Source organism: Aulonocara stuartgranti (assembly GCF_965226115.1).
Source record: "Aulonocara stuartgranti genome assembly, chromosome: 16".
Taxonomy (NCBI): domain Eukaryota; kingdom Metazoa; phylum Chordata; class Actinopteri; order Cichliformes; family Cichlidae; genus Aulonocara; species Aulonocara stuartgranti.
The window spans coordinates 25,044,539-25,058,657 of NC_138952.1; the positions used below are offsets into that span (position 1 = coordinate 25,044,539).

General features: G+C 44.8%; 1 protein-coding gene across 1 annotated transcript; it reads right to left on the minus strand.

Moving 5' to 3' along the window:
• Nucleotides 1–379: 379 nt before the first annotated feature.
• Nucleotides 380–12,664, minus strand: LOC309691569 (uncharacterized protein). Its single transcript, XM_082509308.1, has 6 exons — nucleotides 12,541–12,664; nucleotides 12,347–12,448; nucleotides 12,007–12,234; nucleotides 4,982–5,124; nucleotides 1,757–1,860; nucleotides 380–1,432 (listed from the first exon to the last, which is right to left on the minus strand). Exons 1-6 carry the CDS (start codon nucleotides 12,617–12,619, stop codon nucleotides 1,258–1,260), a joined length of 831 nt encoding a protein of 276 aa, XP_082365434.1. The 5' UTR covers nucleotides 12,620–12,664; the 3' UTR covers nucleotides 380–1,257.
• Between the last annotated feature and the right edge of the window lie 1,455 nt (nucleotides 12,665–14,119).

A 14,119-nucleotide genomic window follows, 5' to 3' on the forward strand; every position in this document is an offset into this window, starting at 1 on the left:
AATTGAATTAAAAAGGATAAGTAACATGACTTTGCCTTCAACAGTGAAATATGTAAATTGTTTTTATTCTTTTGACAATGGAAGATATATCACGCATCTCACAAGTATGAAATGAAATAAATAATGGCAAACTATTCAGCAGCAAAAAGCCATGTCTCCATGTCTAATCATTCCTTTCCTATTTACAGGATGCATGTATAACTGCCCACTAGTGCTAGAACACAAGCACCTATCTGATCCTCTGCAGAATTTGTAAATTTGCTCACAGAAATAAACAGTCTCCAATTTTTTGTTTCACTTTAATGTAGAGAGACAAAATATTAACCAAAACTTCAGAAAAAGCACATTACATAGAAGTTATAAATTTATTTGCATGTCATTGAATGAAAGTATTTGTTCCCATACCACCCAGGCAAAATTCTGGATATTGCGCCACACAGATTACAATCAATCAATCCTGATCTCAAATCAACACTGAATGAATTTCAGTTTCCTCCGTTCCGACCTCTCTGGCCTTTATGCCAGACCAAAGTGCATCAAGATTGTAGACCTACACAAGGCTGGAATGGACTACAAGACCATCAGCAATAAGCTTAGTGAGAAGGTGACAACTGCTGGTGAGATTAATCAGAAATCGAAGAAATATAAAATGACCATCTATGACCATCTATGCCCATGAGGCAAGATCTTGCCTCATGGGGTGAGGATGATCATGAGAAAAGTGGTGGATCATCCCAAAAATTACAATGTTAATCATCTGAAGGCACTTGGGACCACACCATTAGTAACAACAATGGACTGAAATCTTACAGTTCCTGCTAGGTCGCTCTGCTCAAGAAGGCACATGAATAAGCCCATCTTAACTTTACCAGTAAACATCTTAATGGTTTTTAGAGATGTTGGCAGAAAGTGCTTTGGAAACCAAAATCAAACACTTTGGCATCATCTTGACCCAACATGTTCAGAGGAATAGAAATGCTGAGTATGACCCAAAGAACACCATCCCCACAGTCAAGCCCAGATGGTGGAAACATTATGCTTTGGGGCTGTTTTTCTCTAAAGGTACAGGGGGGCTTTACTGCATGGAGCGACCAAGTACCATAAAATTTGCTACCTTCTCTCACCCAGGACACTGAAGATGAATGATGGATGGGTCTTTCCAGCATAAGGATGAAACAAAACATGCTACCAAGGCAATAAAACAGTAGCTAAAAAAGAAGCACATTAAGGTTATGGATACATTTTTGGACTATTCAACTATACACCCTGAAAGTGTGAACAAACAAACTGAAATTGTATTTCGCAAATCCATTTACGAGGATTGGAACAGTCCAGATCATTCCAGGCCTTTTCTTGACCATTGTAGACATGAACACAGTCCTCTTCACCCCACTCTCCACCACCATTATCAGGTTGAGAAGTTGCCCAGAAGCTAGCAGGGTAACATCATATTATTATTAACAAAAGAATAAGACATTTTCTGTGGGTGTGGTAGCCTTTGCCTAAATTGTCCATCAGTAGCTTTGATTCATTTTGAGGAGCTTTTACAAGCACACAGACAGATAATTACACCAGTCTTGCAAAGATATCATGTCTGATATATTAACTTCTTCTGCCCTATGTGGCCAAAACAAGTCATTAGCATACATCTTTATGTGTTTGGCCTTCCAGTTTGGCTCACCCCCTGCTCGCCAGTGTGGGTATTTCTTATGCATCTGTAGGTTACCAATTTAACTGAACCAAAGTGAAGACTTACCTCAGAGTCAGTGGAGTTCCATCTACCCACTTCCATGTTCCCTCCTGTTCTTCATCATTCAAACCAATCCAAGCCTCTTCTGTGGTGATTTTAAGGATGGCAGCCTGTTTAAAACATTTTAGTTGTGAACCAGATTTTTATTTGGTGCAGTTTATTCCAGTTATATCTAGTCATCACTTTTAAAATCCCAAACCAGCACTAATTAAGCAACATACATTGCTGGATGTCTCTGAACTCAAATTAAACCACGACAAAACCGACATTATAATTTTCGGTAAGCAAGACTCTGTTAGTCTTAAAAGAAACGACTTGGGCCCACTATCAGCTAATGTACATCCCCATGTAAAAAATCTTGGTTTCATTTTTGTTAGATTTGTATTGTTTATTGTCATTTATGCTTAGAAATATCTACTCATATATGCTTAGAGTTGTATAATCAATGTCATGTTGGTAGAGGTTTGATCCTTAATAGTCTGCAAAGGCTTGGTGTGCATTCCAGAGTGTTCAGGCATTCACACCCACATCCTGGGAGCATGGGAGAGGGCATAACTTCTCTTATTGTTTTATGGTAGGATAAACGTAGCTATGTCAGTTTTAGTCTAAGTGCCTTTTGTTTAGATGAACTGCTGGACTTCCAGACCAGCAGGTTTAGGGAAGTCTTTATGGGGTCACACTCTGACCCCCCCCCCCCCCCCCCCCCCCACACACACACACACACACACACACACACACACACACACACACACACACACACAACGCACAGGCAAGGGTGTGTATGTATACGTCATATGTTAATGAACCTATGTATATTCATGTAACCTCAATAAAAGAGCAGTGTTATGGGAGAGCGGACGAGAGCAACTGGGGTCAAGCGAAGGGACGGCGCATGTCATGATTCTCTCCCTCATGCATGAGTAACACGAAGAACTTTGCCTACTTGGTGTTTAATGCTTTTTGCTGTGTAGTTGAATTGTCCTTAACGTTCCAGCGAATAGGTTTATGCTACAAACCTATCAATTTTTGATTCTACCCTTAAGTTGGACAAGCAAATAAATTCAGTTGTTCGTGGCAGTTTTTCCAACTCAGGAGCATTTCTAAACTCAAAAATATCCGGTCATCGTAAGATGTGGAAACTGTTATCCATGCTTTCATATCATCCCGTCTTGACTACTGTAACTCTCTCTATTTAGGCATCTGTCACTCAAGCCTGTCCCGCCTGCAACTTGTTCAAAATGCAGCCGCATGGCTCCTGTCGGGTGACAGAAAGAGAGAGAGCATTACTCCGATACTCAAATCTTTATACTGGCTGCCAGTTAAATATAGAATTGATTTTAAGGTTTTATTATTTGTTTTTAAAGCTCTCCATGGTTTGGCTCCAGGTTGCATTTCAGATCTCCTTGGCCTGCACACACACACACTCAAACTCTGTGCTCTTCCAGTCAGACTTTTATTTTGTTTTAGCTATTCTAGTCTTTTATCTCATTGGAGGATGTTTGCATGTGTATACGTATACATGTATTTTACGTTCACGTATGTGTGCTTGTGTGTGAATGCGTCAAATTTTGTATATGTTTGTGCATATTTGCATGTGCACATATTTTTACAAACATATAAGGATGTCTCACAATGTTTTCTATAATGTTTTCATCTTATCTATTTTAATTCTTTTTATTTGATTACATTATCCCTCTGTTCAGCACTTTGGACGACACTTGATGTCTTTTAAATGTGCTATATAAAAAGAGATGACTTGACTTGAATTAAAACTTTGTGTTTTCTCAATTACTTTGATGTATTCCTTGTGACATTTTTCACTGGAGACATGTCTGAACAGCTCATAAAGAAAGCCACTCTAGTGAACCTGCAACATGCTGTAACTCACCCAAAGATTTTCTTCATTTGTCAAAAATTGTAATATTTGTCACCAAAATCTCTTGATACCATCAAAACAAAAGTGGTCAAGATGTTTTCTGTCAGTGGACTACTGTTTTCATGAACGTCCTACACAATTGTACTGACACTAAATAACTGATGTATAACACTTACTTTTCTGAGGATATTGAAAAGCTAATGTATATATTGTTTGTATGCATGTCTGTAAGATTCAAACGCTGATTTGAACAGCAGAAGGAAAATGTGTTTCCTGCAGTGGAGAAACTTAGAAAAATACACAACATGAAAAGAATAAAAACGTGCAGATTAGCACTGTAAAAAATGTGAATATTACCTTCAATATTTCTGTGAAGTTTCTCAGTCATCCAGGTCATTGTAGTCTAAGTCTTCTTTAAGTTTCTTGAAGACATTTCACCTCTCATCTGAGAAGCTCCTTCAGTTCTAAGAGCAATTGGTGGAGAGTCCCTATTGGGAGTGTTCTTTATGAGGGTTGTAGACCCAGTATTGACTGTCTGCCTCGTCACATGAGGTAAGGGGTAAAACGGGTGTGGGTCACTACTAGCCAAGGTTTGAGGTGAATGCATTGTGAGACCTTGCTCCACCTTATCATATGACTTGCTGAGAACAAATGACCTCAGATGTGAGTGGGCATTAAGGTGAGTGGGAAGGGATCTCAAAACTGGATAATAGATGGCACTCCTCCTTTGACTCCTCTTTCAAACCATCTGTCTTCTATGCAACACACACACAAACACGTGTGTGTATATGTGTGTGTATATAGATATATGTGTGTGTGTGTGTGTGTGCGTGTGTATATATATATGTGTGTGTATATACATATATATGTGTGTGTGTGTGCGCGTGTGTGTGTGTGGGTGTGTGTATACATATATATATATGTGTGTGTGCGTGTGTGTGTGTGTGTGTGTGTGTGTATATATATATATATATATATATATATATATATATATATATATATATATATATATATATATATTGTTGTGATTTACATTTTTGTGCTTGAGAAACACCATCTACCGGAACCAAATTCCTTGTATGTGTTTGAACATATACTTGGCCAATAAACACGATTCTGATTCTGATTCGGGAGGATCAATAGGGGGTCCACGACCCTCTTTAGGGACACTCCGCAAAGGGCTTAAAAATCTGGGACTCTCCACCAATCGCTCTTAGAACTGGAGAAGCTTCTCGGATAAGAGGTGAAACGTCTTCAAGAAACTTAAAGAAGTCCAGACGCTTTTCTTTCCAAGCTCTTTAAACTTCAGTATTCATTTACAAACACAATAACTCACACATATATAAACAGTGTACCTGTTCTTCAGGGCTGTCAATAACCACCAGATCTGCTCCTCTGTCTCTGCAGTCCTTTCTGGATTCATTCCAGGGACGAGAGCTTTTAGAGACGAGATAGCAGCTATGGTTGAAATAATGCCATCCTACAGGACATATTTTATCTGGAAGAAAAAAAAACAAGTACTACTTTAGCAAAGTTAATGAAAATTATTTTATGAACTCTATAACAATGCTCTTTTGATCTGTTTAATTGATGAAGCAGCTTCAAAAGCTTTATCACACAGATTTATGTGTAATGTATTCACTTGCTGACTGTTATACTTGTTGGCCTGTGTATATTTAGTATGTTGACAGTTTTCATACCTAATCTATTTTAGGTCTACAGCTATTATTTTAATAATCGGACAAAATCTTAACAATAATGGTACAAAAGCATCTTTTCTTCACCCCACGTTACCAAGACCATGACCAGAGTGAAAGAAAGCATGTTTGTTGCATCCAAAACAGCAGCACTTGTGGCTAAAACCTTACTTGGAACCTGTCAGGAGTCCTTAGTGAAACCAGCTGTTCTACAAGCTCCACCCTGAAGAAAAGTTATTTGCAGCTCTTTTTTCTCATCTGACTTAGTTGATTTACACAGCGAAAATCTACAATAAAGCTACAGAAGTTAAAACATACTGATGAATTTAACCTTATAGAATGGTTAGGTAGTTTGATGACACCATCCCACTGTCTGTTGCAGTAATACAGGTACCTACAGCAAGCAGGGTTGAATCTAAGGGGGGAGGGGGGCATGGGGTGCACTAGAAAATATGAATTATCTTGCAAATTTACACTGATATAAAATATAAATACATTATATATTATTTTAATTGTATTAATATTTAAGAAATATTACAGTAAAGCTTTTTTATGTTTTCTTCTTTCTCTCTCTCTCTCTCTCTCTCTCTCTCTCTCTCTCTCTCTCTCTCTCTATATATATATATATATATATATATATATATATATATATATATATATATATATATATATATATATATATATATATAAAACACCCAGCACGCCCCTGCGGGCAGTTTATCCTTCAAGCTCGGGTCCTCTACCAGAGGCCTGGGAGCTTGAGGGTCCTGCGCAGTATCTTAGCTGTTCCCAGGACTGCGCTCTTCTGGACAGAGATCTCCGATGTTGTTCCCGGGATCTGCTGGAGCCACTCGCCTAGCTTGGGAGTCACCGCACCTAGTGCTCCGATTACCACGGGGACCACCGTTACCTTCACCCTCCACATCCTCTCAAGCTCTTCTCTGAGCCCTTGGTATTTCTCCAGCTTCTCGTGTTCCTTCTTCCTGATATTGCTGTCATTCGGAACCGCTACATCGATCACTACGGCCGTCTTCTTCTGTTTGTCTACCACCACTATGTCCGGTTGGTTAGCCACCACCATTTTGTCCGTCTGTATCTGGAAGTCCCACAGGATCTTAGCTCGGTCATTCTCCACCACCCTTGGGGGCATCTCCCATTTTGACCTCGGCACTTCCAGATTATACTTGGCACAGATGTTCCTGTACACTATGCCGGCCACTTGGTTATGGCGTTCCATGTATGCCTTGCCTGCTAGCATCTTGCACCCTGCTGTTATGTGCTGGATTGTCTCTGGGGCATCTTTACACAGCCTGCACCTGGGGTCTTGCCTGGTGTGATAGACCCTAGCCTCTATGGATCTTGTGCTCAGAGCACATATATATATATATATATATATATGTTTATTATCGCTATATTTTTTTGTGAACTGCTATTCACAAAAAAACACATTTAGAAAAGTTAAATGTTATACTATGTCAATATCAGTCATTCCAAATCCAAATTCTAACTTTGGTGCAACCATAAACTGTATATAAAGGATAGATAGCTTTGAAAAGTGAGGCCAATCCAAAAGTGCTTTAAATGCCATTCTGATAATTAGAAGGTGAAATATTGAATTTGATGTGTGTAGAAGAAAACTATTTTCCATATAAGACAAATATCTCATTCCTCATCCCATCTATTAGGACAACAAGTAGCAATATTCTCCACACTGTGGCTCTGCTATAAAAAAAAATACATACCATTAAACTTTTTAAGATTTGTTTTGTTGAATGGCTGTGAAGAAAGGCTGTTATTATCAGTCTCCTGCAGGTTAACATCCCACTATTTTTCCTGTCTTTAAAGTAACCACAGAACTGCAATCTACCTCATTTTGTGCAATATGTTTAAAAGTACCAGAAATAAAAGGAGATGCAGCTACAATAACTGCTCCTAACTTCTAATAACTGGGTGAAACTGATAGAAGGTTATGTTCAGAGACTCGGTGATGTCATGGTCCCTGTGCCTCACCAGCTTATCCTGTATTAGGCAACATGTGTTCTCTCTCTCTCTCGCTCTCTCTCTCTCTCTCACCTGCCGGGGCGGTGCTCATTATGGGCTCCCGCCCCTGGCCCACGCACCTGCTGCCTATCGGGATGATCGCAAGGCCAATTTAAGACGGCAGCACTGTGTCACTCGTGTCACATTGCTGCGGGACCGGGCTTTAAAGTGGGCTTAGGTCGTGCTTAGCTCGGACCCCGGGATTGCCTATGCTGATTTTCTGTCTAAATTCCAGACTGTTTTCAATAAGGGCTCTGGCGCTGAAGCTGCCGCACTTCGTCTACTGAACTTCAAACAAGGTAAGCGGAGCATGTCTGACTATTCTATTGTTTTTTGGATTTTGGCTGAAGAGACAGGCTGGGGACAGGAGGCCTTGAGGAGTGCACTGCTCAACAATGTTCGTGACGAGGTGAAAGATGAACTCATTATGCGAGATCTCCCTGACTCTCTTATCGAGTTAATGGCTTTATGCATTAAGGTGGATGACTGCCTGCGAGCTCGTCGTAGGGCTGGCTCCCCCTCGGAGCTCAGCTCTTCCCGGCAAGCAGAGAGCGCAGACGGAGGAGAGCAACCCATGCAGATAGGAGGCTCACATCTCTCCACCGCGGAACGCCAGCGCCGCATCTCTGCCGGTGAGTGCCTCTATTGCGGTCACAAGGGACATGTGGTTGCCTCCTGTCCATCTCAAGCTTAAGTCTGCCTCACCGCCTCACACGCCGGCCTCCCCCGCCGAGTCAACCGCGCCCTCCGATTTGTCCGGAGTACCCCCTGTTTACCATGATCTCGCCGAAGTGTTTCGCAAGGATCGGGCCCAGTCGTTGCCTCCGCACCGACCTTAAGATTGCGCTATTGACCTGCTCCCTGGCGCGCCATTGCCTACAAGCCGCCGCGCGTCCTCATCACCCGTAGCAGCTGGGTTTTTCTTCGTCGAGAAAAAAGATAAGTCTCTCTGCCCGTGCATAGACTACCGTGGATTGAACAATATAACCATCAAGAACAAATATCCACTCCCACTTCTTACCTCTGCTTTTGAGCTGCTCCAGGGGGCGACCGTTTTCAGCAAATTAGACTTGAGGAACGCATATCACCTGGTTCGGATCCGTGAGGGCGATGAGTGGAAGACCGCTTTCAATACTCACCTTGGGCACTTTGAATTCTTAGTTATGGCATTCGGCCTCTCTAATGCTCCTGCAGTTTTTCAAGCACTCGTCAATGATGTTTTGAGGGATTTCATCAACAGGTTCGTCTTCGTCTACCTCGACGACATCCTGATCTTCTCCAAATCTCTATCTGAGCATGAAACCCACGTCAGACAGGTCCTGCAACGCCTGCTGGAGAATCAGTTGTTCGTAAAAGGCGAAAAATGTGACTTCCACATGTCCATGGTTGCCTTCTTAGGCTACGTCATCGAGCGGGGAGACCTACGCCCTGACCCAGCTAAGGTAAAAGCTGTAATAGATTGGCCTGAACCCCCCAACCGACGCCAGCTGCAGCGGTTCCTCGGCTTCGCTAACTTCTATTGGAGATTCATCCGGGACTATAGCAAGGTAGCCCTGCCTTTAACACAATTAACCTCTCCCAAGGTTCCTTTCCAGTGGAACGATGCTGCCCAATCAGCCTTCCTGGAGCTGAAAAAGCGATTCACCTCGGCACCCATTCTGGTCCAGCCCGATCTGACCCTGCAGTTTGTGGTGGAGGTGGACGCATCCGACACGGGAGTAGGAGCGGTCCTCTCACAACAGAGGGATGGTAAGCTTCACCCATGTGCCTTTTTCTCCCGTCGTCTCACCCCCGCAGAACTCAACTACGACGTCGGTGATCGGGAACTTCTTGCCATCAAGCTCGCCTTGGAGGAGTGGAAGCACTGGCTGGAGGGCACTGCTCAACCATTCATCGTCTGGACAGACCACTGGAATCTAGCATATCTGCAATCCGCAAAGAGGCTTAACGCCAGACAAGCAAGGTGGGCTCTGTTTTTTACGCGATTCCACTTTTCAATCACTTACAGGCCAGGATCTCGCAACGTCAAGCCGGACGCCCTGTCTCAACAGTTCTCCACCTCGGAAGACCCAGCGGGCCCTGCTCCCATCCTCCCAGCCACCTGTGTGGTGGGGGCCGTCTCCTGGGAAATCGAGTCGGCCATTCGCAAGGCTCAGAGAACTGAACCGGATCCAGGGGGGGCCCTGCGGGGCGCCTGTTCGTTCCCCAAACTGTCAGGTCTCAGGTTTTACAGTGGGCACACACAGCCTGTTTCTCCTCTCACCCAGGAATACACCGCACCATTACTTTCCTGCAGCGCTACTTTTGGTGGCCCAATCTGAGCCGGGATGCCAGAGAATTCGTCTCCGCTTGTACAGTCTGCGCTCGAAGCAAGACCCCAAACCAGCCACCCTCGGGTCCGCTTCATCCCTTACCCACGCCCACCAGACCGTGGTCTCATGTTTCTCTGGATTTTGTGACCGGCCTCCCACCATCTGCAGGTAATATGGTCATACTCATGATCGCCAATCGCTTCTCTAAGGCGCCTCACTTTGTTGTTCTGCCCAAGCTACCTACAGCATTGGAGACTGCTCGCCTACTCACCAACCACATCTTTCGCCTGCACGGCATTCCGGATGACATTGTGTCTGACCGGGGTCCTCAATTCACATCCCGAGTGTGGAAAGAGTTCTGCGCCTCATTGGGATCTGAGGTCAGTCTGTCCTCTGGTTATCATCTGCAGAGCAATGACCAGTCTGAACGGGCGAACCAGGAGTTGCGCTGCGTCGCCTCTTCCAACCAGGCCATCTGGAGTGAGGAACTGCCCTGGATCGAATACGCCCACAACAGCATGACCTCCTCCGCCACGGGCCGATCGCCTTTCGAAGCTTCTCTGGGATTCCAGCCACCTCTTTTTCCCTCCATCGAAGGCGAACACTCTGTACCATCAGTCCAGGCGCATCTGCGTAGGTGTCGTCGGGTGTGGAAGGCCACCCGGGCTGCATTGTTACGCACCAAGGACCGCAATAAACACATTGCTGACCGCCGTCGGTCCTCCACTCCCGCCTATGCTGTTGGACAAAAGGTATGGCTTTCCACACGCTTCGTTCCCGTCCGGGCGGAATCCAAGAAGCTCACTCCCACCTTTATCGGCCCGTTCGAGATCTCTGCTTTAGTTAACCCTGTGTCAGTAAGGCTCAAACTACCTCGCAACATGAAGATACACGACGTCTTCCATGTGTCTCAGATTAAACCTCTCCAGTCCAGTCCTCTGTGCTCGCCTTCCAGGCCCCCTCCCCCCCAGCTCGTGGACGGTCTGCCGGCCTACTCTATCACCCGTATCATGGATTCTCGGCGCCGGGGGCGTGGCTTCCAGTACCTGGTGGGTTGGGAGGGCTACGGCATGGAGGAACGGTCCTGGATCCCTCGGGCGGCCGTCCTGGACAGGCGCATGCTGCGGGAGTTCCATCGTCTGCATCCGGGTAAGCCTGGTGGGTTGCCGGGGGGCTCCCGTTGAGGGGGGGGGTACTGCCATGGTCCCTGTGCCTCACCAGCTTATCCTGTATTTCGGCAACATGTGTTCTCTCTCTCTCTCTCTCTCTCTCTCTCTCTCTCTCTCTCTCTCTCTCTCTCTCTCTCTCACCTGCCGGGGCAGTGCTCATTATGGGCTCCCGCCCCTGGCCCACGCACCTGCTGCCTATCGGGATGATCGCAAGGCCAATTTAAGACGGCAGCACTGTGTCACTCGTCGCTGGATCGTTGAGCTATCAGCGTCAGTCTCTCAACCATTAGTGAGTGAAACTCTGTAAAGTTGTTTCCTTCTGTTCGTCGTAACCCCAGTCTCTGTGTGCAGATCTACCCCGGACCTTTCCCTGCCTGCCTGTTTCCGTGTGGACGAGTGAGTGGATTTGTGTGTCCCCATTGTGGGGAGTGAAGAGAGAGCCTTTGGAGTGCGTCTGATTCCCGTCTTTCCCCTCACAAACCCCGGAACCCTGGACCCCCCTCCCCTCCCTCCAGCACGTTGTAAATAGTATCACCTGGTGTCGTTGTGTGAATAAACTGATTGTTAACTCCGCAAAGATTCCCGGTCTGCGCCTGAGTCCATTAACTAAAACGTGACAGGTGATTTGTGAATCTCTAAACAAACCTGTAGATCAGAAAGTGATTCAGCATCACTATTGAATCAAACATGACCACTCGATGAAACAAGTAAAATAACAGTTAAAAAAAGATTTAAAGGATATTGAGATAAAAAAAAGAATATGTAGTGTCAGTGTAAGGGCTATCAGCTTCCTTTTCAACGTCCTTAATGAAAATACATTAAGGGTAGTTGTTGTGGATTCAATCATTTTATAAGTCACTAAACACCATTTAATAAGTTTCACACATGTGTCGATGAAATATAGCCCTTAAATTATTTTAGTACCAGTCAGATTTGTAAATGTAAATTTGTGATAAGCATAAGGTACACTGCTGCACTGCAGCTTTATAGTGACAAGCAGCGATACTGACCATGGTTCATATGATATTTTCCTAATAAATGAAATTTGATTTTAAAAATGTGTTAAGTCAGATGAAAATAATTGCATCATTTGTTTGGAAAATGAATCACTAAATTTCTGAGAGAAAATTTTAGAGACAAAACAGCTCACACAAGGACTCACTCTGGTTGTAAAAGCACAGCAGCTTTTTAAGCTCTTCAGTCTTTTTACTCAGCAGATCTCGCTCCTCAGTCATGGAAGAAAGTTGGTTACTGAGTGCAGAGAAGTTTTTATTCACAAAATCTCGCTCCTCGGTCATGGATGAAAGTTGGTTACTGAGTTCAAAGATGTTTTTATTCAGAAGGTCTCTCTTCTCAGCTTCTGCCGACACATGTCCAGCTAAATTATGGTCTGAAATAAAAAAAATTGAATTGATTAAATTAAGTTTAAAAAAAAGGCTCTTAATCATTAATATAGTGCCTGATGAACAGTAGAACAAGTATCTATGAAAAGCCCAACTCACAGAAGAAACTAAATGTGATAATTCCAATCAGCAGGAAAACAGTAAGCACGCCCAGGGAGAGAATAACACCCAAATAGAAATTTTTCTTAGAGCTCCTCTGACCTGAAAAGAAGATAAAAAACAAGTTACCCAAACAAATGTTCAGTAGTAATAAGAAATGTTATAACCTACTTGTTCTATCACTTCCTTTTTACCTGTGTAATTTGTTGAAGGTGTTGGGTTGTCAAGTTTAACACATTCTATATTGTTATATATTGCCTCCATTGCATACATGGGTTTGGATTATTTCGGAGAGCTCAGCTCTGCAGCACAGGATGAGTGAAGTGTGAAAGTCTTACTGGTTTCAGTTTACTCGCCTTTTAAATTCAGAGGAAGTCGCATATTTCAGAGGTTTGTGCAGCTATGCAACCACTGAAACCTGATATGTTCTTATTTAAACTGTGTATATATGTGATAGTCATACGCAAGAATACAGAAGTATTCTCAGTTCCTTGTATTTTTGTATTTCGTTCCTTATTTAGGTCATGTTTCCTGAGTTGTCCTGTTATGTTGTTCCTTATTTGACTTCCCCTTGTGACTCTTATCCCCTGTGTGCCCCTCTATGTATCTGTGAGCCCTCATCTCCCCTCGTGTTTCATTTCCATGTTTCCCCAGCCCACTATGCCCGTGCTCTCTCTCTCCTCCTGTTTGCACCTCTGTGTACTTCCTGTTTTACTTTGACAGTCTCCCGTCAGTGTTGTTTACTCCTGCCATGTCTTGTTATGTTTATCTGTGTCAGCTGTGTTCCCATGTGTGGCCACTTCCCCTGATCATCCCTCTTGTGTATTTAGTCTCTGTGTTTCATGTAGTCTGTGTCGCGTCGTCTGTGTTTCCACCCTCTATGTTTCCATGCCCGGTCTATTGCATTCTTAGTCATAGCTTTACCTTAGTTATTCCCAGTTTAGGTTTCTGTTTAGCCACGCTATCCCTGCTGTATTTGTATACCTTGTCATCAGCCACAATAAAAGGCTCGCTTTTGTTTAAAGTTCACTCCCGTCTGCTCACCTGTGTTCGCACCTGGGTCCACCATACACACCACCGCACGGTCTGTCACAGCGGACCGTGACAGTACGACGCGACCATGCCGGACCCAGCGACACAAAGACTGGAGATTGTCCGGACAGTGGAGTCGCTATGCGACAAGTGGCTGCACTGTTCCAGTGAGGAGGAACGGGAGGAGTTCGCCCGCCAGGTAGGGGTGTGCGTGTCTGTGTTCCCCTGGTTATGGGAGACGCTGCACCCCCTCGTCAGCGACCTTCTCGTCTCCGCTCTCCGACTCCGTCCACAGCAGCAGCGGCCCGGTGGGCGTGCACCTTCACCAGAGCCGTGCCATCGCGCCGTTGCCCCGCCGCCTCATGAGCCAGTGGCGGTCAGAGTCGGAACGGTGAGGCTCACCACGGACACACCATTGGCTCACACTTCATCAGCTTCCGCATCTTCGCCACCGCCTGCCTGCACGGAGATGCCCGAGGCTGTTGACTTCGGTGAGGAGGAGCGGCAGCAGGTGTTGCGAGCGTATCGGGAGGATGAGCTACGCTGGAAGCCCTGGCTTATCTCCGAGGAGGAGCTTCCGCCAGCCGCCCCGCCTCGGACCGGCCGCCCGTCCTCGCTGCCTCGATCGGACTACTCTTCTCCCGCTTCCTTTCTGGCGCGGATGTGGTCGGAAGACGAGGAGCCAGTCGCCACAGAAAACCAAGTTCCATCCGCGTCCACTTCAAGACGGAAGCGGCGTTC